We start from the raw sequence: 26,977 nt of genomic DNA, 5'->3' as shown, positions 1-26,977 counted from the left end.
AAAGCAAGGATTTGCAGAGAGATCACAGAATGCAATATATACCTTCTTAACACGTCCGTCTTCAGCAGACAGCCTGGAAGACGTTCTTCTGTTCTTCAGAAAGCAGGTGAGATCAGTTCCGTTTTTATGCCTAGATTCAAGAAATATAGTTAGTCTTAGATTTGTTGAAAATGACAAAAAGATGGAGGAAGTGATGGAGGCAGTAGTCATGGGGATGGACTCTTGTATCATTTTGCATCGGCTGGGAATGTCTTACTGTTCGCTAATGCTTGGTTACTGTATGCAACAACAGTATAGATTTAGATAAATCATGTTCAGTTTTGTGACACATCTGAAAATAAAATCTTAACACGTCTTTTTATATTTGATAAAGTCAGTGTTTACAGAATGTCTCTATCAGAACAACACGGTTAAGAACAGAGAAACTGTTTTCAAAGCAGACCTGCTGAGGGAGGTCAAGGATTGATATACTAACTGGTGATGTGGTCGTTTGAAAGTTAACACCAACATGAGCAATAAATTTGAGACTGATCCTAAAGTAGTTCTCTACCCGTCAACACCTTCTTTTGGTTCATAACAACAACTGATTTACGCAGACTTGGAACGAATAACTTGCAACTCTCTCCTCCAAAATCCAGCAATGTCTACGGAAAAGATCTTCTCAAGCATCTTGTGTGATGGTTCATAATGTCTTAAACGTCTCAAATCTAAGTTATTATTGAGAGTTCCTCACTTGGACTTTTACCAGACCCTCACAGAACACACAAGAGCCTTCCTAATATATCCTCAATGTCTGCTTCCATTGCTCCTGAGAATAGTCCTCCCTCAAAATAGCCCTATACGTGACTTGACTGTTGTCTTCACAGCTTCCTAAGTATGCCCTTGAGGAATTTGTTAGTCCATTTGAGTTTACTAAATCAGCGTGTCATTCTCTCATCGGTTAGCCAGGTTTGCCATTTTGTCTCTTAGGGTATATTAAGACAGACATTTGAGACAGTTGTTTAGCGAGGAATAAAGGAGGGTTACATCGGCGCTGTGTTGTCATATCTTTGCCATCTCGGAGATGTTCTTGAGGATGGAGATGTGTCTGCAGCTGATGTGCTGGCCTTCAGATCGTATTGCAGTGACCACTCGGAGAAAAGCCTCAAAGAGGGTTTGGGGACCGCGTGGCCTTCTTAAATTGACAGGCCTCCGGACGGCGATGGCGATGCTTAAAGGTCACACGATCAGAATATCTGCGGATTAGGTGCTATGGAATAATATGAACGCTTTGGGAGATTAAGGGGGATCATCTTCAGACTTCTTCTCGGCCTTGACTGCAAGAGAAAATAGATTTTGTGTAGAAAATGTGCTACAGTGCCCCTTGTGGTGATGGAAATTGTGTTTCATTATAAATTGTCTGAACTGGCACATTTCTGAATTGAAATGATCTGAGAAAGATAAGACAGAACAAGCATTAACAAAGCTGAAACAAGAAAAAATCAAGATTTTATAATAAATATACATCTTTTTATGCTAAGGTACAAAATATTTTATCGGGTAGACATTTTGTGTGTGTGTGGGGGGGTCTTCATAGTCAGAAAGGTTGAGATCCACTGCTACTAAGATAATATTTACAGCCTTTTTATATCTTGATTTTTCTTTTTTCTCTGTTCAAAAGGTGTAAAGAGAGAAGTTGGCAACATGTCTGAGTAAGTAGGCTATATAGGCCTTAATTTAAGTTAAAACATGTTGTTGTAAATATGCAATTTTTTGATGATATAATATAATATACAATATATAATATAATACAGCCGGGGGACAATTAAGAGATAATTTCAAAATTATTTCCACTTTATCTGAATTTGCTATTTATAGTTATAATAACAATATTTCGCACAAATTTCAAATTGAACTATTGTTTCTGTTTGCATTTATTTGCAGAAAATGAAGACTAGAGAAATGGGTCAAAATAACAGAAAAGATGCTCTGTATTTTTTCAGACCTCAAATACTGCAAAGAAAACAAGTTCATATTCACTTTTAAGCGATGTATGTAGGAAAAGTTCCAAAAATATTTTTTTATGTGATAACCTGGATTTTTATCACAGTTTTCATGCGTCTTGTCATGCTGTCAGTCTTTCAGTGCTGTTGGATGACTTTGTGTCACTTCTGAGTTTGATTTTGTTCAAATTCAACAGACACTGAACTGGAATGACCACAATACATCTAGAAATGATGATTAAAAGAAAATTTGTAAAGGTCTCTTAATTTTTTTCATCGGCTGTATATTATAAATAATATACAAGTAATACAATACAATACTATATTTAGTATTAATTATTAAATATAGTTGCACCTCGTTGTTATAAACAAATTGCACAGGGCAATACTATGTGTTTGTAAAATAATATGTAAAAACAGTAAAAAATGTCCTTGTATCTCTTCTTTTTCAGTAAACGCATGTCCAGCAGTAAAAAACATGCCCTTAAGGTAGGAGCTCAAGTCTTTTATTGAATAAAGTTCATTCATGTTGAACCACACCAACAGCAGTACAGAAAAGCTGAAAACAACCACAAAAAATATGCTCACGAGTCTTACTGGATCCCATGTGCCGGTAGGGCCAGATGCTCCTGGTTGCAAAAGACCTGCTGGATGCAGAAGATATCGAGAAAAAAGAGGAGAGGAAGAGGTACATGGAGGAACACTGCCCACCATTATCATACCCAAGCTCCAAAGACGAACTCCAGGTCCTGTTCTATTATTTGCACAACACTCTTGCTCTTTGGCTCAATAAAGAACCTTTTAGTCAAAAGTACTTAAAAGAACCATATATGTAGTTTTATGTAGAACACTTTTACAGTTTACAGAGAAGTTTGTTGATGAACCATTTTTGGTTCCCTAAACAACCCAAAAAAGGCTCTCAAAAGAATAATTTCTATCATGGTGCTTATTGATGAAGCCGTATCTGTCAACAGGCCCTTTGCAGAGACTTACATGAAAAAATCGATGTTCTGGATGAGGAGAGATATGTTCTAGAGCACAAAGCCATCATGGTCGTCAATGAGGTAAGCTGGTTTGTCTCCTTGTATTTGCTCAATGATGTGGTCGTCTTTAGATGTCCGTCTGTGTGTTTTAGGTCATAGATTTAAACATCAAAATCATCGACCTAAAGGGCAAGTTCAAGAAGCCTCCTCTGAAGAAAGTCCGCATGTCGGCCGACGCTATGCTTCAGGCTCTGCTGGGATCCAAACACAAGGTGTCCATGGACCTGAGGGCCAACCTGAAACAAGTCAAGAAGGAGGTCAAAGAGGAGGTGGGGACTTTAGGGCTTGCTTTTGTATAGCTTGGAGATGTTCACGTTCTCATGTTCATCATTTCTCTGTGAATCCAATATGAATGGCTCAAAAAAGTTTCTTGATTCCATGGCAATGGTAGCTTGCTTTCTCCGGATATTATAGACCTCCTTGAGCTCAACATTTTTCTAGGTTGTTAAAGGAGATGATGGTGAATAGTTGGACTAGTAAATCATCTTTGTTTTCTTCTCCACAGGATAAAGAACTGCGTGATGTTGGTGACTGGCGTAAGAACATTGAGGATAAGTCTGGCATGGGCGGCAGGAAGAAGATGTTTGAATCTGAAGCATGAAGACAGTTTGTGACAGTCGATGATGAGTCCTTCATCTCTAGTACTACTCACAGTTTCTGCAGTATATGGACAATTCCACATCTAGTCCATAGACATGCAAATCATTGTCAAACGAATTATGTTCACATTATGTTCTCTTCCTGAACAGGGAACTGTACAATTGTAGTCATTGATTAAATGTTTGTCAAAATGATGCTTTTTCTAAATAAATAACTCAACACAGATAATTGTTTTTTTAATATTTAAAACAATTGTCTTTGCAAATTTTTTATTGAATTTAAAGGAAAAGTGTGTCATATTTTGCGCTTATAGTGGCATCAAAGAAACCGAAAAAAATCAAACACTTCTAACATTAGTCTTTCACATCTCACACCCACGTCTCACACCATTGGTTAAGCCAATGTGGCCTATAGTCGGACTGCTCAGTTAGACACTTTGGACACAGTTAGAAAATTAATCTATGATTATTATCTATCAATCTGTGAAATTATTTCAAAATAAAAAAAACTATAATAAAATAATAATAATTATATGAAGAGTTTGGTTCCAAAATGAGATAACTCAGTTTTTAGAATTTTTCAAAAATCATGTTTTTTATTTTGCATTCCAATTAATATCAATCAAACCGCAGTTGGTTTGTTTTGATTTAAGCCATAAAAATACAGCTCACTAACACAATAAAAACATGATAATGTAATAGAAAACATTATTTTTGAAAATGTTTAAAAACGGAGTTATGTCATTTTGGAACCAAACTCTTCATATACACATAAATAAAATAAAAATGACACACTTCCTCCTTAAATGTATATATTTTTAAAAATGGCTTAAAACTAAACAATATCGTCACTGTCCTTCTGAAACCTTGTATGTCCAAATTTGCTATTTTTCAGGAAATGGCAAAAAACACTGTACTTTTTAAATGATTAAATACTGTGTTGTCAAAGTTAACAAGCACTTTTTATTGGTTGGATATTTGCAAAACCCAGTAAAAAACATAAACAGTGAGTAATAATAATGATTCATGGCGAAAAATCAAAATCGCAAAATATGGAAATAGGAGGTTTCAGAAGGACAGGAAGGACATTTATAAAATGATAAAAAAACGATATTTCGGTGGATGTCACCAGCTAGCATAGCCACAATTTCATAATCATAAAGGTAAGAAGTCTTTCAATCTATGTACAGGTAATATCCAGTCTCATGTTAAAATATGATTGCAATATTTTGTCATTCTTGCAGAATGATGTCATGTATGTCTTCATGAGTGAAGCCGAGATGCAAAAAATCTCCCTGGGAGATGTGCACTAAAGTCTGACTCTATCGGTAAGATTATTCTTACATTTTATTTCAGTCCTCATAGTAGTTAATATAATAATATTAATATTATTAGTACTGAATCATTTTTTATTTAACTGGAAGAAGACATTAGCAACAACTATAAGTTCTAGGTTGTACTATTTTTTTAATAAGCCACCAACTAGACAAATAAAGAAATAATAAGACATCTTAAAGGTTAAGTTATTTATAAGAAGGGAACATGGAAGGTATTTGTGGCTTGAATTTCAGATGTGTGCTGTGATCCACTGGTATTAGCAACATGGCAGTTCCTCACAGAGAAATCTGAGGTTTGCTGAGCCATCAAAGAATGCCGTTAAAACCCGTCATTGCCTTTCAACGGTGAGTTTATCCTGCTCACCACCTTCTTTGGGTGAGCACCTCTCTCTCTGAACCGTTCCTTGGATCTGAAGGATTTAACGTTTTTCTGTGCTGGATCTAACATCAGTTTTCTGGATTAAACCTGTAACTTTGCTATTCACCTATTTAACGCATCTCAACATTGAGAAATGTCTTGTTGTCTGAGCGTTGTTTTAAAACCTTAAACTTGTGTTTTCTACTGGAGTGATACGAATACTAATTCTGCGATAATAAAGATACTTTATTATTGCCACTGTAATGATTTTTCTCAAGACATGTCATGTGAAAGTGTGTATGTAAAATATGAGTGTTTTGGAGTTATAAGCATGTTGGCATGCCATTATCACAATTACTTTTAATTATTTCAAAGTACTTTGAATACCCGTGAAATAATAAGTAAAGTTTATAAGTAAAGTTGTGACTTGGTTCAGTGCAGTTTGCGTTCTGCTCGATGATTTATGTACTGATGATTTGACACTTAGAAACCAAATCCCTCCGTGAGCAGCCAATTCGGGATATGATTTCACTGGGTTTCTTTTTGCTTATAATTTATGGGACTTGCATACATTTTGCATGACTGAATCTGGTATTTTTTTTAAAGAATTAATAGTGTTTATTACAGTATTGTTTTAAGTGTAATTTTCAAATGGGGGTGAAGAACATCATCTACTGTATGCGGACAGCTTGTTAGGCTTCTCTAAGGCCTCTTCAAAGCTGTCAAAAGCTGATGACAAAGCCATACTTGCCAGTGACATTGGAGGATACCGATTTGGAATCACAAGTCAATGTTAAAACGACTCCTCCAAGATAAACATATCACAGGGTCTAAAGAAAATGCTCAATAATCTAAAGCTAGCATTGTAATTCTAATAATGTTTAATCTTAAAAAGGTATACCATTATATTGTATTAGTTTATTATATATTAAAATATATATTATTTATAACAACATTGTAATAATTTATAATCGTTTATGCATGTTTAGTATACAGTCCTGCTAAATAGCATTATTGACTGCATTTATTTCATAATTTTTTCTCAATTGTCTTTTTAAACGTTTATGACAATAAACATATACTTAACAAAACAGTATAATTTAAGAAAGTACAAACACACAAAATTCTAGTGTAGCTCAAGAGTTGGCCAAATCACTGTTTCATGGTTTCAAAGGCAATCTTTATAAGGCACCAAAAAACTTATTGTTTTTGAATATTCAGCTGCTGTGCATGACCTAGAAAGATGATTATGATATCAAGCTAATGCTGTACGTTTGGATGTTTGCCATAGTAATGCAATCTTATATGTCATCAGATACATGACACATGATGAACATGGCTATCATTAAGTACAGTTCTATGCATCAAAGTATCATGGTATTCCCATAATAGCATCACTGTACCATGGCACTATCACTTTTCTGTCTAATCTGTATCTTATGGACATTTATAAATATCAAGGACATTATAATATGTATAAAACAAAAAATATAAATGTAAAACTGTAAAAAAATATTTGTAAATGAATATGCATTTAAAGCTGCTGTATTAAACAGTTATTAATACATTTAATTACATTTCGTTTGAGCAATACACTGTAAAAAAACTGTAATTTTACAGAATTCTTCTGTTGTTGTTGTTTTTTTACAGATTTTCCACGTAAAATGTATAAAAAAAGAAATTTACTGTATTTTACAGATTATTATGTATGTGTTGAAATACGTAAAATTACAGAAAAAGACCGCAAATTTACAAGAAAACCAGGGGAAATGTAATTTTACAGTTTAATTTTGAAATACGGTCAAAAACTATAAAATAACAGAATTAGACAACACATTTACTAGAAAAATGGGGAAAACAAATTATTATATATCCTATAATGTTACAGCGAAAAAATATGTTACAGTCTGTTTTTTCAGTTTACAGACAATTTTAAGGATTTTTTTAACACACAATATACGCAAAATATAATATGTTAATAAAGATGACTGTAATCTGTTTTTGTAAGTTAGTCTGTTTTTGTTTGTTTTTTAGCCCTCATAATGTCACTGAACTCTTTGAATGTGAACGCTGAAGGAAACAACAAGAGTCATGTGATCACTTGGTTAATGAAATGATGTAAAGTTCTTGTTTGATGCTTCTCTTTAGAGATTAATCATGTGAGTGCAGAAAGAGAGATGGGGTGAAAAGTGGAAGAGTCTACAGAGACATCTATTGGTCGCATTTGGAACTGCAGGTAAAAAATGCATGGGCTCCATTCATTTCATAATTTACTCTCACTTTGCACTTACTTTGCATTACATTTTAATACTTAGTATTGCTGTGTATAAAGTGACTGTTTAAAATAGACAGTAAGTTTATCTAATAAATACTGTAAAGCACATTTATTCTTATAGGGATAAACCCCTGAAATGCATCATTTTAAAATATCATCATAAGTACAGCGTGTTTCAATAAACAAACCATTTTAAACACATGTATGAAATGATGTTAGAGATTGTATATGTGAAGGTAAATTATTACAGTTTACAGATAGAGAGCTTTCTTCTCGAATATGGGAGAGTGGGGTAAGATGAGCCATTTTGACTTGGTCCTCAGGATGAAAGAAAAAGAGGCATAAGTGCAATAAAAGTATCTCATTTAATTTGAGGATGTTTCCTATCAATCTAAATTATAAGAACACATCTAAAGATGGCATATGGTTTTAATAATATGGTCTTATTAAAAAGTGCTCCTGTGGTTCAATTTGCCCCATGATAGGTGTACGTATGGATAAACTAAGCATGTAACTGAATTTTAATGTTCAGTTTTTATGTTGTTAAAGATTTACCTTCTAAAAGAGTAATTTGAGCTAATAATTATTTTATTATTTTTACAAAATAATCAACTTTACAGTTCAATATCTTTAATTTGCAATATCTTTCAGTTTGCATTTCTGAAATAACCTGGAACAGCAAAGTTATAACCTTCGAAAAACAGACTAAATGGAGAGTTGATGAATAAAAATAAACAAATTTCTGTTCTCTCTATGTCTGTTTTTGTAGATTCTTGGCATTATACAGTTGCTTTTCAATGCCGTGTTAGGCCATTATAGTGAGTACATTTGGAAAGATATACAGTACTGTATGAGTAGAATCTGTAAAAATGCTTTTCTTAATCAGAAAATATTAAGTGTACTTTGGTGTATACAGTCCATAAACATGATAAACTAACCAGTTATGTAATATTACATTAAAATGATACAAGATATTTAGCCAAATTAAGTGCATGGTTTTATACGCTGGACATGCATCATAAATATTTTTATATCTGATATGCTAACATTTGACTTTGACAAGCCAAAAACATACTTTAAAGTAAATCGATGCTGTCCAATTCTCCCGTGTGCTTCACCTTTTCACATTCTGTCAGAAATAACGTGTCATTCCAAAATGCATGGTCAAATGCCAACAAAAGTGTTTAGCTGAGATACAATGGGTGGATCAACTTACCCACTGGCTCATCTTACCCCACTCTCCCCTACTGTCCTGACTAAGGAAGTATAATAAAATATTAGGAAGATAGTCTTAATTGATATTGTGAAGTATATGGTATCAAATACTATTAAAGACATCTGGGGTATTTAAAGTGTACACATTTATTGAATATAAATTTTGACCAGTGACGATGCCTTCTCATATTAAGTGGAAACCATTTGAGTATATCATGCAGAATAACAATGATGGGTTTTAATAAACAACATTACAAATCTGCACAAAATTGTTATAAGCACTACTAAGAAGCAAAGATTAGTTTTAAAAGCATTCTCATAAACTACATCTTCATAATGAAAGAAATTTAACATATATGGTTTAAGCAATTGACATACAGGTAAACTCACCACAGTGTATTTTTTTAATTTAACAAGCGACATCGAGTTATTATCTCAGAAATAGTTATTTTGCCATTTAAATACATGGTCCTGTAACAAAAGTCAGTCAAAAAGAGCTGTTGAGTGCATTGTGAGATACATTACAATGTTTAGCCTGTGTATATGATTTATGCTGTCTGTGAACACCAAACAATATGTCTAACAATTAACATTGAATGTTAATTGTTAAGTGTAAAGAAATGTATGCCTGATTATGTAATGGCATTACTTAGATAAAAATGTATATTTTAAATAGACAAGTTATTTGTTTACGTTTCTTAATCTGGAATTAAAGAGATGTCAATATGGCAGTGGCCATGAGGGGGTGATCCACACCAAGCAGATTAAAACATGACATTACATGTTTTAGAGAACATTATCTAAACACACATAATTTTACTGCAAATTGTTAGAGTATGGTTATTGTGGTGAGTTAAGATAACCATAAAAAAAACGTTGGTTACTGTAAAGCATGGTTAATTTTGAGACGTGGCTTGAAAGTGGAGAGTTACTTTGCATCCTTTATAGGAACATTCCTCGTCATTGCTGCTAAAAGAGATGGTTGAGTGGTTTATAGACACACCAGATGATGTCTGTATTCACTCATCACTGCTTTTACTCTATAGACAGCAGCACTAACGGACGGATAATGACAAAACAAACATCAACTCATCAGTGAAACGGGCCAAGATGGTTTGAAACTGATGGTAAGTCTGATCAGTCTATGTTTAGATAATGTATTCTGATGTGTACGTTTTTTTTTTTAGAGTAATTAAATGTGCATTGAAAATACTCCCAATGGAAACATGTCAATTTCACGAAAACTCCCATGTATCGCAAAAATGTTCTCACGCTCATATGAGGTGTTTTTTCAGGCAATACGATAAAGGCATATTTCGCAAAACTGCAATGGAAACACTTTTTGTCGTATTTACAACTCACGTGGCAAATAAAAAAGTCACATGACCATTCGCGGTATGTTTTGGCAGAACATTTGGAAAGATAGGATGTAAGGAATTCACATTAAGTAATATCTTACATGATGGCTCAAATGCAGGAAAACGAGTGAGTGTAGTATGGAGATTTATTAGGAACAGTGAGGTCATATGAAAATATATAAGGAAATATAGACATTTCTCTTCACTCTTTCATCACAGTAGGTGGCACTATGTACTAAAGTTCATTTGCAACCAGCCATAAAACGTACAAAGTATGGCCTTTAATCGCATAACATCATTTAATGTAAACGCAGTCATTCCGCGATATTGTTTTGATCGACATTTAGAAAACATTGCTTAAATTTTGTGCAAATCTATAATGTTAACCTGGCTAGTGTCACGCTCTGCCTTCTCTATGCGTGAACATGACACGCATTTATGAAGGTGGAGTAAGGTTAGCAGAATGGGGCTTTCTAATGTTTTTATAATTCATGATGTGTACTGGTGTACATGGTATTTTGTGTCCGTTTATTCCTTTTTGATTGGCGCACACTTTAGACGCATTTTAGCACATAACCCGACCCCACCCCACCCCTACACCTAAACCTAACAGTTTGTATTAATATAAAACAAACACAACACATAACAGGCAGATGCAGCTACAGATGCTATTTAATAAAAAATAGCGACCTGTTCGTAATGTTTTTATACTGTTTTTGGTGTGTGTTTTAAGAAATGCCCGTGGCTGACTTCTATTTGCTTGTTGCATGTTTTTAATCATTGGGAGGTGGGTAGGTTTAGGGTAGGAGTGGGGTTAAGTGCTCTAAAATATCTATTATTTTATATTTAAGTACAAATAATACGTATTTATAAAATCGTTTCAGTTTCACAAGTGAAAATAACTGAGTGTGTCATGTTCACACCTAAAGGATCCAAAGCGTGACACTGACACGCATTTTCAGGTAGACCAGCATGTCTATTACATGCTTTGGCGTGATACCGGGTTGTTTGATTGGCTAGAATTCCTTAAACCCTGTTTGATTGGTCAATCTGTTGAAATTGGGTTGCTCTGCGCCAAAGACACTAGATGGAAAGCCTGCAATCTTTTAGCCAAAAAAGCATAACGGCTGATGCTAACGCCATGGCTCCAGCGAAACGCAGGAAGGGAGACCAGAGGCTAGCTTTTTAAGGGGTGTCAATGGGAATTGTTAGCCGTTACACTTTCTCCAACTGTAAGTACAGACCCTTCCATCTCCCTGTAATAAGAGTATCTCTGGCTCCGCGCTAATCTCACTGGAACTGGAAGCATCTTGGGCCCTAAAATAACGCGTCTCCCTGAGGCCAGGGTTGAACGATCTGAGAGTTCAGAGGTCCACTGTCTGACTTCGAGTGCCGTTCCAGACATTTCTTTCTGGGTTTGAGGTGGAAATATCCGAAATACCAGTTGTCTGGAACGTAGCATAAGCGCTCCCTTACCGTAGTGGGATGTCATCACTATTAATCACTCATACAATGACGCTTTGACTCGGAGTGACAAAGTAATTTACCGGCAACATGTGAGAAGTGCAGGTACGCAAGAAAAAGTGAAGGTACGCTAAAGATTAAAATAGACTGCGCACCTGCCCACTTCAAGCACTGAATAAGAAACAACCCCATTATATCACTGTCATCATGTCATATGTCCAAATAACAGTTACCTACTTATAGGGATGGGCACGAGTACTCAGACGCAACACCGACGATCAATGATGAAAACGATGATCGTTTGGGTCTATTTTTCAAATAAAATGATTTTCTTTCTTTCTGATTGGTTATGCTGGCATTTCGGGTGGTATCCAGAGATTTGATTGGTTGCATTGCGAGAGTTTGGGGTCCAGAGTCAAGTCCAGAGCACAGAAGGGCGTATTGAAAGCGCACAGAAACTTGACTAAAATACAGTCAAGTGCAAAATGTGCAGCGCCAAGCTGAATACAAAACTTTCAAATCTTTTACAAGTTTGATTTATCATTTTACACTGTCTTATCTTACACAGATTTTTTGTTTATAATGGGTTCTAGTGTTGTATTCGTGCCCTTCGCGGAGCAGAGTTTTCAATCTATTCCCATGGAAGCTGAGTTTGCATGACGCTCGCGGAAAAAGCGAGCATTCCTCTGCGTGAACATGCACTCCAGTTCATAAAAATGGATTAAAAACGCTTGCCCTGCTCCGCACCATATTTGGACACATGTCAGTTCAGGTGTCAGGTGAGATCACTACTATCAGACGAGCACAAGAGACTTTACTGTCAGAAACTGACAGACAGAAATGCGACAGGGCAGAGATGACGCTTCACCTCATGCTGATATTTCTTTGTTGTAATGTTTATTACTGTATAATTACTGTATTACTGTGTAAATTACTGTATTTTCAAAATCATTGATAGTCAATTTTTAATAATCTAACAGTGTTGATTTAATTATTTACTCAATCTTGTCATAGTTTTAACAACATAAATTTTCGAATCAGTGTTGTAATTAAAATCTTTTCATTTTCACCATGTGGGACATGCCCCGCTCCCAATTAATCGAGTACTCGTTTTTAAAACCTGTCCAGTATTCAAAATGAAATATGATAAATCTGGCCCCAAATCTGTATGGAAGGTCCACTTTTTCAAGATCCAACCAATTTGTGATGTATGAAACTGTGTCCACCATTTTTTATAATTGGAGATCATATTTCATTAGAAAATGTCACATTTGAAGAGAAAAATGGATTGTAAACAGGGTTGACATTTTGAGTAGATTTTCCACTGATTATTAAAGCATCTAAATGCAATTAAGACTTCATGACATAAAAAAAAATAAAAAGTGACTTTTTTTCCAAGTCAATTTAGCCCCAAAATAAACAATATATTATAATAATATACACATTTTTGAACATGCTATTTGTAACGGACTCCGTGCCTATGTCGACCACGCCCCCTGCACCAGCATCCCTCTCCGGATTCACCCGTTCACGATCCCCGGACTTTTGAACTACACTTTCCATAATCCCTTGCACGCCACACCGTCCATGATTGCACACACACCTGTAGACCATTTACCCGGACTCTATTTATACACGCATTTCTGCCCATGTTCTTTGTCAGGTCTACTCGTTGTTTATGTTCATTTAGTGCCGACCCAGTAGTTATCTTTTACCCGTGTACCTGTGGATTACTTACCTGTTTACCTGTGGATTACTTACCTGTGGATTACTTACCTGTTTACCTGTGGATTAAGTACCTGTTTACCTGTGGATTAAGTACCTGTTTACTTATTCCAGCCACCGAATTGCCTCTTGTCCCGTCCGACCGGCACGACCCGCGGTGAGTACCATTCAGACTACGGCTGCTGTTGCACCTCTGACTCCCACTGATGTGCTCCAACTACCTAAAAGACGCAACGAGAATAACTTGAGGATTCAGAACGTCTTCGGAAAGCCATTGGGTGGTGGCCGTGTCTGTTTCCACACCCCCTCTATCTCGCTTCGGGTCGGAGACACTCATGTAGAGGAGATCTCGTTCTGGGTTCTGGAGGGTTCTACCATGGACATCATCCTGGAACGACCCTGGCTTCAGGTACATCAACCTCACATTGACTGGGCGTCAGGAAAAGTATTAAAGTGGAGTAACCGTTGTCTCAGAGACTGTATACCGAACATTAAGCAAACACCCGTCCCCGCTGCAAATTTACCTGCGAGTACCACTTCTGTTGAGAGCCCCAAGGTATCCACTAGTGGTGTGACGGTTCTTGGTAAAAAATTGAACCGCACGGTTCTCCACCAACGGTTCGGCACGCGGTCCAACGCGCTTGGACTGTGGCTCATCTTAAATCGGACGACGCATTTATAATGTGGTTCGTTAAAAATTATAATGCGTAAAACAGACAAAGTTCAGCTAATGTATGTTTGTCGATGGATACACATTTAATACCTACAACAAATCAAACAACGTAGACAAATTTCAATAGGATTGACGTATGCTGTACAGTCATTTATGCTTTCATCACCCGGGTGTTGTGAGCGCGCGAGTGCAGGTGAGACCTGAACAGCACATGTTGCTGTTTAAACTACACTCATTCAAGCCTTGCCAATTTAAACATTTAAGTGCAAGATGATGCACAAGAAAACTCGCTTGGGCACTGTGAGAAGATCCGAAGCGCGCATAAGGAAAGTCTCAGACATGGCGCAAATATTGAGTTGTCTTTGAAGCGCTTAGACAGACAAATTCACACACGAAGTAGGTCAACATGCCCCTCTTGTCGAGTATCTTAACAAACATAGTAGGTTATGTCTTAAGTGAATGGATGAAACAGACGAAAAACAACGCATGTGTACAGTATCAGTGTACTGGATTGGTTTCATTCCTCTTAAAGCGACAGCAGCATATTCCTGCTGTCTGTTAAAAGTCAAGAAAATCACTCACTGCTTGTGACTCAATAGCTTCTGTAACTTCAATTATGATTCATCTTTATTTCATCTGTACATATGCAATGTTATGTTTTATTTGATTACTTTAATCCATTTCTACCTTAAAAGGTATATATACAGTATCTTATTTTATTTTCTGCTTTGCTCTGTTGTTTTATTCTGTTGTCTTCATCCATGTGCCTACTTCTCACGGAAGTTGTCCCCGGCGGAGCGCATTTATGATATCGGAAATCAAGAACTCCTGGCCATTAAGCTTGCCCTGCAGGAATAGAGACACTGGCTGGAGGGAGCCAGACATCCATTTATGGTAATAACCGACCACCGCAATCTGGAGTATCTCAAGGAGGCCAAACGGCTAAACTCGCATCAGGCCAGATGGGCCTTATTCTTTACCCACTTCAACTTCTCTGTTACCTAAAGCAGATGCTTTATCACGCCAGCAGTATGAAGAACCCGAAAAAAATTCTCTATCCGTCTATCAGATGTCAGGATTGGTTCATGGCAATCGACCTGAAGGATACATAATTTCACATCTCATTTCTCCCTCGTCATCGCCCGTTCCTACGGTTCGCTTTCGAGGGGCGGGCATATCAGTACAGAGTCCTCCCTTTCGGTCTGTCACTGTCCCCACGAGTCTTCACGAAGGCTGTGGAAGTCGCCCTCGCTCCCGCCAGGGAGAAGGGCGTGCGGTTACTAAACTATCTCGTCGACTGGCTTGTCCTGGCACACTCGCGAGATCTGTTGTGTACACACAGGGACCAGGTGCTCCGGCACCCAGATCGCTTGGGGCTACAGGTCAACCGGGAAAAGAGCAAGCTCTCCCCCGTACAGAGCATCTATTTTCTCGGTATGGAACTTGACTCTGTCTCCATGACATAGCGTGCCCAGTCAGTGTTGAACTGCTTGAACCTTTTCAAGCAGCCAGCGGTCCCCCTGAAACAATTTCAGAGGCTCCTGGGACACATGGCATCCACGATGAAGACGGCTCTCCTGATGGCGCTCGCCTCTATCAAGAGGGTAGGGGACCTACAAGCGTTCTCCGTGTTCACAGATTGCCTAGAACTCGGGCCCGGTGATTCTCACGTTATCTTGAACCCGGCTACATGCCCAAAGTTCCCACCACTCCCCCTCGAGACCAGGTGGTGAACTTGCAGGCGCTCCCCACCGGGGAGAACGACCCAACCCCATCAGTGTTGTGTCCAGTACGTGCATTGCGCCTCTACTTGGACCGCACACAGAGCTCAGGAGCTCTGAGCAGCTCTTTGTCTGTTTTGGAGGTCAGCAGAAGGGGAGGGCTGTCTCCAAATAGAGATTGGCGCACTGGATCATGGACGCCGTCACTACGGCGTACCGGTCCCAAGATCGCCCATGCCCACTGGCAGTGAGAGCTCACTCCACCCGGAGTATAGCCTGCTCGCGGGCACTGGCTCAGGGCACCTCTCTGGCAGACATCTGCAGAGGTTTCTACAGCCTCCGCGTAAAACCGGTGTCAGCTCGAGTCTTGCATGGCAACAGGTAAGACCGGCAGCCGGTAGGGCGTATGGCTGCGAAAGCACCCCCCCTTCCTAGGTGGGTCAGCGTGCTATTTTCGCCTCCCTTCTTCCCCCACCGGGTGAAGAACAAGCATTCCATCCATCACTAAGCACCTCCTGCAGGCGGGCTGGGCAGAGCAGCCCTGCCCCTTTAGGCCGGGTACCAGCTGAGTTATCTACCACATAGCTCTAACCGGACCTGGTGCTCCAGACGTAGTAACCCCCCAGCAGGGCAGTTCCGTCTGATGTATCCTCATGATTGGTTCCCACCTTGGCAACCCATGACCTTCCCTAGGTGGACCTCCACCTTGCTGTAAACTCCTTCAGTCCGCACATTCCTCCCATGAGTTCTCCCCTACCGGCGAGACCATGTTGGTGTCTCCACTAAACTCCTGCCTATGGTAGGAAGTGGTCTCTGTAGCGCGTCCCCTCATTGAAGAAATAGAGCTTACCCAGTGGCCCTTATGGTACCGGGCGGCTTCTCGCTGTTAGAAAACAAGGCTGCCGCCTGTGACGGCTGAAGGCAAGGGCTTCCCACCTTTTCCAAAAGCTCTGGGACCCCCACCTATCCACTGGAAGGTTACAATTTTGCGCTAGCGCTCACACGCCCAGGCCAGTCACCGTCTCTTCGCTAGAGATTGTGATGTGGCACAGCGCTGTGGCGTTTTCCATAGGAACCCCATCTGTCAGTTCGACACAACGTCGAGAGACCGACAGAAAGGGAATGTCTTGGTTACGGATGTAACCTCAGTTCCCTGATGGAGGGAACGAGACGTTGTGTCCGTCATGCCACAACGCGTGCCGCCCGCTGCAGCAGTTGTGAGAGGCTCACAGGCTCCTCAGCCCAAAGGTGAATGAATGCAGCACGCCGTCTCCCTTTTATACCCGGATATCCGGGGGCGGAGTCCGGCATGCAAATTTCATTCGCCAATTTCATTGGCCTTTTCTAAGTCTAGTCGAAGTTGATAGGTTCTCAAGACAAACCCCATCTGTCGGTTCAACACAACGTCTCGTTCCCTCCATCAGGGAACTGAGGTTACATTCGTAACCAAGACGTTTCTATTTGCATTTATTTGCAGAAAATGAAGACTGGAGAAACAGGTGAAAATAACAGAAAAGATGCTCTGTATTTTTTCAGGCCTCAAATACCGCAAAGAAAAAGTTCAGATTCACTCTTAAGCAATACAACAGTCATATCTGTACATGCATTTAGAAAAAGTTCAAATTGTATTTTTTATGTAATTTTCATGTGTTTTTTCATCTTCCACATTACTGTTGGATGACTTTGTCACTCCTGGGGTTTGATTTTGTTGAAATTCAACAGACACTGAACTGGAATGACCACAATACAACTAGAAATGCTGATTTGAAATGGATATTTGTCTCTTACGTTTACCACAGCTGTACATTTAGTCTTGATGAGCTGAAAATAGTATACCACTTTCTTAACAACTGTGTTAGTATTTGTAAATGATCTTTGATGTTTATTAGTCACCACTGCTGACCTAACAACTTACGACAGGAGGATCATGTTAAGTCAAAGCAAAGACACGCCTCTTTAAATCTCCAAGATTGTCTCCACTAGTACCAGACACTTGATCATTTCATATGACTATGTTCAGTCTATCAGGGGTTTTAAAACAAAACACCCCGCAAAGCAAACTCACAACAACAACGTGATGTTCTCCAGCATCATATCAACAATTTTTTGAGGTAGATACATTTCTTGCGGTCCATATTTGATCAAATGGGTTGTGATAGTATTATTTTACAGACATCTGGAAATTGTGTTATTCTCATTAGTCTATTTTAAGGAGCGTAATTGGCAGACATTCGAAGTGGATATTTCGAGAGACTGGCAAGCCAACTGTGTTTAGTGCCTTACCATAAAGAGGGGAGAGGTATGATGATGCCAGGCTTAAATACGTGCATTTGAGCACAGTCCTGCTGCTAGCGCTTTCTTCTTTCCGGTCTGAACCACTGCTTTATATTCTCATATAGGTGAGAAGAATGTTTTTTATTTCGATTTTTATTTTTTCCTCTCCTTATTCTTATGCATTTTTACTGCTTGAATTCACCTGGAAATTCTAAAAATGATTTATTATTATTATTACTATTTACGATGACTTCACCCTAAATGTATTTCAGTAAGCAGTTTGCAGTTATTATATGAAATAAGCACAGATAGATCAGCATTTAGCATGCTTCAAGACAAAATTGTTGATTTTGTATTTTTATTTATTATTGTTTTTTTAATTCAATAATATGTGTAAAATGTATAAATATTGTATAATATTATTAAAAATGCATTGCACATGCATTCATGTTAGCTTACCTATTTGTTATTCCTGCCATTTTTCTTTTCTCGCTGCTGAATTATGGTATGTGACATTAGGATATGTTAAACCTTCTGATGCACATTATGTGACCCTGGCACAAAAGTAAATATTTGAAGTGACTAGCATGAGCATGATTGATAAAACGTCCTCCTAGGTGGTGACAGAATTATATATTTACCTTAACTAATACATTTCGTGCTTATAGCATCAATACATATGTACTGTATACAATATTCCAGATTTGTAGAATTTGAACCCTCTCCAGATATCACTATTGGAGTGTGTTAGAATGTGTATATTAATGTAAAAGCATGTGAAACAACAGAATAAGATATCAGTGATCGATAAAGCTGTCAGTAGACATGGTTTCAGATGGTCTATGTTGTTGGCATCTGCATAGATAGTTCCAGAAGCTGGAAGATATGATACTCAATATCAAGGGTGAAATTCACACCCCACCTGCTTGCAGTGGGCATCTTAACAAACAGAGATCCAATTTGATTCCAAGTAGTAGTCTTGAATTAGGATTGCAGGATATATAGCCCATATCATATCATGCTTGTAATGGATCTGCCATAGCAAGCTTGGCTAAATGCGGCATACCTTTTAAAAAATTGTTTTAAAAAGCAAATTAAGTTTATAACGTGTTGAAACTCACTTTCTTGATTTAAAATTTTCCATAGGTGGTGAGAGAATAATAGGTGGCCAACATGTCTGAGTGAGTAGACGATATTCTCCATTGTGTATTCCCTATGCAAAAATCTTCCTGTTGATTTGTAATGAATGTCTATGTTATCTCGTCACAGAAAAAAGATGACATCGAGTCGGCGCCATAATCTCAAGGTAAATAATACGTTTTATATTCATTTGCATAACGTTGAGCAATTCCAAATCTGTTTACAGAAGTCGTCAATTAAAACAATTACAATTAAATAGCATATTTCCGATCAATAATTAAACCTGATATGGACTGTACCATAACTTTGGTTTGCTAAGCTTAGGCCGTGTTCACATTTGACTTCTTTTTTTGACTAGAAAAAGTCGACAATGATGCTTTTTTAGTTAATAAAAGTTTGCAGCGTTGTTGTTGCAAATGACAGCCGGCAATGTTCAAAGATAGCATTTGTACCAGATCGTTTGTTTGCTGCAATATGATGTGTGACTTAAGTGCGTTAATAGATTCTTTAATAATGTATCTTCAAACAGCCATTGCAGTAGTTTACTGTAAAACACCTACAGTAACTAGCAGGCAACAGTGTTGCCAATGTATGACTGTAGAAATGGCAGGTAAGGGCTAACAGTGTATGTGAAATGAGGACATGACTGCAGCTGGCCATGAGGCCCAAACCAGCATGTCCAGTGCAAAAAGGCTTTGACTTTTTGATTTTACTTAACATTACTTTATTTATCCGTTATATTGAAGAGACCTTTTTGAAGGAGTTTGGTTTATTATGAGCACTTGAGCTTAAATGACACTTGGGTGTTTGTAATAGACGTACAGTAGGTTATGGTGTCGACCATGATTTGTTGCAATTTTGAGGTGTTCAGTCTTATTATGATTTAAGAAAATAAATGCGATTGCTCTCCTCATGAATCGACTGTTTCTAGTTTTTCACTGACATGTCTCTTAAGTGTTGAGAACTAGTGCTGCTTTGAGCCTACATTCAGTATGAGTAGAATACTCAAGTACTGTTAAAATCAGATACTCGAAGACTTTTACTGAAGTCGTTTTGAAATTGGTGACTTGTAACTTGTAATGGAGTAATTTTCACTGCAAGGTATCTGTACTTTTACTTAAGTATGGTTTTCAGGTACTCTTTACACCTCTGCTGCAATTAAACACCATCAATTCAAGGTGAAATTCAAATACTTTGTCCTTCACACAGAGTGTGCTGCTGGCCATCGCAAAGAGCTTGCTAGAGAAAGAAGCCGCTCAAGTCATTACAGATAAAGAGAACTACATGGCTGAACACTGCCCTCCACTGTCCCTGCCCGGATCTACACAGGAACTGCAGGTCTAATGTCTAATATACATATTCACAATGGCAAATGCATCACACAATCCCAGCAAATACAGAAAATAAGGCTTTACATGGCCTTATAGCACGTGCACATCACCAAGACAGTGATGATATCAAATAAGAATATACCTATACTTTACAAGAAAAAGTGTCACTTATTAACTAAATAAATACTAAAAATTAAAATATTAATATATATTAGTATATACTGTATTAATTATATATAATACATTAAGTATACATTAAAAACAAGAAAAATATTTGCCAATGGGGCAGGAAAAGTTATTATTTTTTAAATAAAATTCTTTATTAAGTACATAATAGAAGTGTATTTTTCTTACCCTACTGGCAGACATTTTGGTTGTTTTAAGTATATATATATCATTTTGCTTCTAAAATGTATCTCGATTTAAAAATAAGTTGATATTTGTACTGCAAAACAAGACAAAAATACTAAGTAAAAATAAACTTTTTTGCAGTTGTTGCAATAACATTTTTTTTTTCCGCGGATGTTTTCATTCCAGCTATTCATGTTTTAGAACATATTCGGTCATTATCCAACTCATAGAATGTAAAAATGCTAATATGACACGTAACTGATGGCACAAATGTCTTGGTGTGCCTTTGTGTTGTCATTTATCTGAACATTCATGGGACGTTTTATTAACGTTTTACAAATCTCCATTTAGGAATTCTGCAAGAAACTGCACCAGGACATCGACAGGATTGATGAGGAGAGATATGATTTGAACACTAAAGTGGAGAAGGCCAACAAAGAGGTATTCAACCCTAAAAACACCAACTGCACTATATGCAAATGTATATATATTTATTCTATATATTGGGTTTTGATCCGTTTTAATGTGTCTAGATTGAAGATCTCAAGATCAAAGTGATTGACCTGAAGGGCAAGTTCAAGAAACCCGCCCTGAGGAAAGTACGTATGTCTGCTGACCAGATGCTTCAGGCTCTGCTCGGATCCAAACACAAGGTCTCTATGGATCTCAGATCCAACCTGAAACAAGTCAAGAAGGAGGTCAAAGAGGAGGTGGGTTCGCCATCATTTTGTTCGACGGGGTCTTCCAACAAGACCAGTTCAGTCTGGAAGACCAGACTGTTGTCTGACCGTCACGCTTCTCTTCATCTTTCTCTCTTGCAATTCAGCCTGCAGATGTCGGCGACTGGCGTAAGAACATCGAGGACAAAGCCGGCATGGACGGCAGGAAGAAGATGTTTGAAGGCGAGGCCTAAATTCTTCTACATTTCTTTGTTTCATTATGGTAGGAATTCTTCAGAGCTGCGCAGACCTTTTGGAATAGATTTTGTTGTTGTTTTTCAGTCGGTGCCTCAAACAAGTATTTGTTTCATAATATCTTGAAATAGAAATGTATCGTTGCAGAGCCATTGCCATTAAATGAATGCTTTTGAGGAAAAACTTTGTTTGTTTCACTTTCTTCTGCTACATGATTATTGGAGTTTGTATGATATTTGAGTTATAGATTAAATAAACAAATATGACTTGATTGAGAAGATGCTGTCATGCTATAATGTGACCACCAGGGGCCACTAGAGCATCTTTACGACTTCTGTTTACTACTTTATTACTCCCTTTTCTACATTTCTCCTTTTAGTCGTTTATTTATATTTTATTTTAACATATCAAAGAGTTGCGAAGTGTTACAGATACATTCTGAACACACAATGTTTAGAAGAAACAAATCCATTTGAGCCCATTTGTCCAACATGGTGAGTATCTTTATATTCTGCTCAAATCTTTCTCATGTTATTGAGTCTTGATATGCCATTCAACTTTGATTATTGATTTGTAGTATTTTGGTTTCTGAGGAACTGCTTCTGTTCACGGCACACAGCTGAGCAGCGTCTTGAAGGAAATTTACGAGGGCCTGAGATATTTCAGGAGCTCGCCGGCCTATTGGTCTGGGGTGGAATCTACTTCCATAAACAGGACCCCCAAGATCTGCTGAGCCATCAGAGCACAACATATATATCCTCTTTAATTTTTCTGTCTCTGGGACTTACCGGTCTTCCACTTCTTCATCTAAGTGTGCGTGATACCATCTTCTTCTTGATAGGTGAGCTTCAACCCTCTGAACTCTGTCTGTATGTAAAAGACACAAAACTCAAACATATCAATGCATGGGTTTAAATGATTCAAGAAGGAAATGTCGATACGAAAGGAGAAAAGAAAATCAAAAAGTGAGGTAGAGATCATGGGTGTCAGCACAGAGGCAACATGCAGACGTCCTGGTTCTGTGAGCCACAAGCTTGAGCTTGTTTACTCAATGATTTTTTTGCTCAGACAGACTTTCTGTTGATATTAATGAGCAAATACAATTTGTGTCACGTGTCTTTAAACATAGTTAGGAATTAGCAGATAAAAGTTTCAGTTTTAGTGTTTAATTTAGCGTTCTGTATTAAGGATCTTGTTTTCTGATACTTTTGTTTTTGCTCTCTGTCTGTTTATTCGATCTATAATGACTAATGGAAGTCTTTAAAATTGAATGAAAATATTTTTTGTTTAAGTATAAGTTATTGAACTGGATTTACTACACGGTTTTAAATATTCATTTTATGCTGGAATGTGCGTTGTGTTGAACTGTACAGTGCTTATTGTCAATATTTGTTTGTTGCTGTAAATTGTGATGAACTGAAATATGCAAACATATTTTCTTTGCAGTTAAACATGCACAGGGACCATAATAATGAATGAAGTGTAATTCTAAATATTATCATCTTTGATTGACATTGTCTAATGGCGTCTCATTGCCACAGCTGGTTTTATGATCCATACTGACCTTTGGAAATCAAATTGGTTGAAATGCCACATGTCAAATCAAGTGTCAGAGGATACAAATCCAAATGTTGCGCTAAAATTAAACTCTTTGCTGACTGAGTTTAATTTATTTACATTTCTCCAGTCAAATCTAATGACTAAATTCTGTCCTGTGCAGGGTGAAGACACACTAAACCGCCACAATGTCAGAGTAAGTGTTTTGATTTATGTGGGGTTGTAATTTTTGTCATTTTTTGTGTGTGTTTTTTTTTAAGTTTAATGCAAAACCATGTGGACCTGAATGTCATTTCATGTCTCGTTTCAGTCTCTTGTATTCAAAATAGGTTTAGGTTGATTATAATCCAAAATATGTGTTTTAATGTTATGGTTAGGTCTTGGTTAAGACTTGCCATGTTGTCCATGTGTATTGATGTATACAACCCTCAATTTGTTCAATGTTTCTTTTCACAAACAGAAAAAAGATGACCTCCAGCCGCAGGCATACTCTCAAGGTAAGATAAACACTTTATACATTAAGATAACATACCTTTTATCTGTTTGCATGCATATATGACCCTGGACCATAAAACCTCATAGGTAGCACGGGTATATTTGAAGAGTTTGTTTTAAAAAAACGTTATCATGTTTTTAATGTGTTTTATTGTGTTGGTTAGCTGCACTTTTTGAGTTATTATGGCTTAAATAAAAACCATCGAACCAAAGACCTCGACATCGCTAACTTTATACCCAACCAGTTGAGTTACAGGAGGTCGATACTTTCAACTAACATTTTCTCTGTGTTTTTAGAGCCTGGTGCTCTCCATTGCCTTCAATTTGCTGGAGGCTGAAACCAAGCAGGCTGTGGTCGATAAGGAGGCTTACATGAGCGAGAACTGCCCTTCTCTGAATCTGCCAGGATCCACACAAGAACTGCAGGTATGGGCACAAACTATTGTTTTGGTCAACAGATTTTGTAAATGATTAGATGTATATGCGTGTAACATTTAAAATACACGTGAAAACATGCCCTGACATACTTCGGTATCCTGGTAATATAAAAAACCTACTTGCCTATGCACACATATATTTACAACATTTCTATAAATAATATTTTTATTCTGTAATGAAAAAAATATGCTAATACTTAATACAAATATTAAATTATGCATAATTACCTTTACGTGCAACCAATTCTAAAACAATCCTTTATCCTTAAAGGAATAGTTCACCTTCAAAATGAAAATTCTGTCATTATTTATTAATGACAACTCAAACCTGTATGACTTTCTATCTTCTGCAGAACATAAAAGAAGATATTTTGAAAAAAGTTGGTTTCAGAAAACCGTTGGACCCCATTGACTTGCATTGGTTTTGTGTCCCATACAGTAGAAGTCAATGGGGACCAATGGTTTTCGGTTAATGACATTTTTCAAAATATCTTCTTTTGTGTTTTGTAGAAGAAAGAAAATCACACAGGTTTAAAATGACAACAGGGTGAGTAAATGATGACAGAATTTTCATTTTGAAGGTGAACTTGTACTTTAACCTAACTCTATAGTAAATACATGTTGTTCATTATTATTACTAAATACTTTAATGCATATTTACACTAAAACAAGAACACCTTACAAAAAAGTGTAACCGAAATTATTGTCTTGGCGCTGCAATTACATTTTTTCAAACATTCAGAACCATGCCTTCAGATGATCATGAAAAATATTTCAGTCAAGTATACCCTAAACTTTTGGAGGGTAGTGTACATACACTACATTAACACAATGTCGCATTAACAGTCGTGTTTTTTGCCCTCAGGAACTGTGCAAGAAGCTGCACCAACAGATCGACAAGGTTGATGAGGAGAGATATGACATGGAGGCCAAGGTTGCCAAGTCAAACAAAGAGGTACAGTGTCATTACTGGACTACAACACAACTAACATAACATAATCTAACATGCCAACATTTACATTGATGTATTTGGCAGACGCTTTTATTCAAATCAACGTTCAGAGCATTTTAAGTTGACACTTTAAACAACTTTCATTCGCTGTGTTTTCGAAAACTCAGTCCTGATTTTTCCGTCATTGCTAGTTTTTGTAAATCAGAACATTTCGATGTCTTACCAATTGTTCATCCGTTCAGATCGATGATCTGAAGATCAAGGTGGTCGACCTGAAGGGCAAGTTCAAGAAACCAGCGCTGAAGAAAGTACGTATGTCTGCTGACCAGATGCTTCAGGCTCTTCTGGGGTCCAAGCACAAGGTCTCTATGGATCTCAGATCCAACCTGAAACAAGTCAAGAAGGAGGTCAAAGAGGAGGTGAGTTTCATGAACGTTTCTTATTGGCCATTTTCTTTACAATTCTGACGTCAAATGCATTTGAATCTCGACAATGATGTATTTGGTCTCATCGTCAAGCTCATTATTGTCTGATGTTTTTGCGTTGTACAGAGCGCAGAACAGGTCGGTGACTGGCGTAAGAACATTGAGGATAAGGCTGGCATGGGCGGCAGAAAGAAGATGTTCGAGTCTGAGGCTTAAGACGTGTCATGTTTATTCTTCCATATGTCTTAATATTTCTCTGGCAAACATCTCTCTGTCCTGTGAACTCCCCCGTTTAAATAAAAGTTTTTTTCTTCTGGAATATTTTGCACATTTTACATGGTGACAGTGTTTGGCATTAAAGATAAGTGTACGTATATCTTGTATATGTGCCTTCGTGTGTTTGTTCATGATTAAGGTTTACTAAACAGCTTAGTTGTAGCATTAGCGTGCAGGTAACTAACACCACATTATTATTATTTTTAAAGGTTTTTTTAAATGTTAAATAATTCAAATCATATCAATTTAATGAACTGAAAGGCATATAGGGGATGCTTTAAAAAAAAACCTGCTGCATTACCAAAACATTTAAAAAAACAACAAAGCACTTTGCTGTATTATGGTACAGTGATAAAAATAATACACGAAATAATACTAAAGGAGTGCCATCATATTTACAAAGTACTAAAAAATACCTACAGTGAGGGAAATAAGTATTTGATCCCCTGCTGATTTTGTAAGTTTGCCTACTTACAAACAAATGAAGGGTCTATAATTTTTATGGTGGGTTTATTTTAACTGATAGACACAGAATATTAAAAAAAATCAGGGGGAAAAATTTTCATATAAGGGTTATAAATTGATTTGCATTTCAGTCAGTGAAATAAGTATTTGATCCCCAAGCAAAACATAACTTTGTACTTTGTGGAGAAACCCTTGTTGGCAAGCACAGAGGTCAGACATTTCTGATAGTTGGTCACCAGGTTTGCACATGTGTCCGGATACATTTAGTCCACTCCTCTGTCAATCTTTAAGGTTTCTTGGCTGTCGCTCAGCAAATTGGAGTTTTAGCCTCCTTCACAGAAGTTCTATAGGACTAGGGTCTAGAGACTGGCTAGGACATTTAATGTGCTTCTCCTTAAGCCACTATTTGGTTGTCTTGGCAATATGTTTTGCGTCTTTGTCATGTTAAAGGCTCATCCATGACCCATCTTCAGTGACCTAGTTAAGGGGAGGACGTTCTCGTCCAAGATTTTACGGTACATGGGCCCGTCCCTCAGCCCCTCAATGCGGTGAAGTCATCCTGTATACTTGTAGCAGAGAAAAATCCCTAAAGCAGAATGTTTCCAACACT

At 37.5% G+C, this 26,977-nt stretch overlaps 3 protein-coding genes across 5 annotated transcripts; all 3 read left to right on the top strand.

Moving 5' to 3' along the window:
• Positions 1–19,205, top strand: tnni2a.2 (troponin I type 2a (skeletal, fast), tandem duplicate 2). Its single transcript, XM_057329338.1, has 11 exons — positions 1–106; positions 1,661–1,691; positions 2,435–2,471; positions 2,600–2,728; positions 2,957–3,046; positions 3,118–3,294; positions 3,531–4,952; positions 5,196–5,306; positions 7,468–7,555; positions 9,856–9,936; positions 19,171–19,205. Exons 2-7 carry the CDS (start codon positions 1,684–1,686, stop codon positions 3,624–3,626), a joined length of 537 nt encoding a protein of 178 aa, XP_057185321.1. The 5' UTR covers positions 1–106; positions 1,661–1,683; the 3' UTR covers positions 3,627–4,952; positions 5,196–5,306; positions 7,468–7,555; positions 9,856–9,936; positions 19,171–19,205.
• On the top strand, positions 9,877–23,513 carry LOC130551611 (troponin I, fast skeletal muscle-like). 2 transcript variants are annotated; one of them, XM_057329341.1, is made up of 8 exons: positions 9,877–9,936; positions 19,171–19,205; positions 19,294–19,330; positions 20,374–20,502; positions 21,198–21,287; positions 21,380–21,556; positions 21,673–22,601; positions 23,481–23,513. In XM_057329341.1, exons 2-7 carry the CDS (start codon positions 19,198–19,200, stop codon positions 21,757–21,759), a joined length of 528 nt encoding a protein of 175 aa, XP_057185324.1. In that variant the 5' UTR covers positions 9,877–9,936; positions 19,171–19,197; the 3' UTR covers positions 21,760–22,601; positions 23,481–23,513. The 2 variants fall into 2 exon arrangements, with proteins under 2 accessions (XP_057185324.1, XP_057185323.1); XM_057329340.1 differs by lacking the exon at positions 9,877–9,936 and adding an exon at positions 18,065–18,149.
• Positions 22,488–25,998, top strand: LOC130551608 (troponin I, fast skeletal muscle-like). Of its 2 annotated transcripts, XM_057329337.1 has the most exons (7): positions 22,488–22,601; positions 23,481–23,513; positions 23,778–23,814; positions 24,110–24,238; positions 25,115–25,204; positions 25,444–25,620; positions 25,753–25,998. In XM_057329337.1, the coding sequence occupies exons 2-7, from the start codon at positions 23,506–23,508 to the stop codon at positions 25,840–25,842; spliced, it is 531 nt and encodes a 176-aa protein (XP_057185320.1). In that variant the 5' UTR covers positions 22,488–22,601; positions 23,481–23,505; the 3' UTR covers positions 25,843–25,998. The 2 variants fall into 2 exon arrangements, with proteins under 2 accessions (XP_057185320.1, XP_057185319.1); XM_057329336.1 differs by lacking the exons at positions 22,488–22,601; positions 23,481–23,513 and having other exon boundaries at positions 23,743–23,814.
• Positions 25,999–26,977: the final 979 nt, after the last annotated feature.

The sequence above is a fragment of the Triplophysa rosa genome, linkage group LG3 (assembly GCF_024868665.1).
Source record: "Triplophysa rosa linkage group LG3, Trosa_1v2, whole genome shotgun sequence".
NCBI lineage: Eukaryota > Metazoa > Chordata > Actinopteri > Cypriniformes > Nemacheilidae > Triplophysa > Triplophysa rosa.
This window is presented reverse-complemented; position numbering and strand designations above follow the sequence as displayed.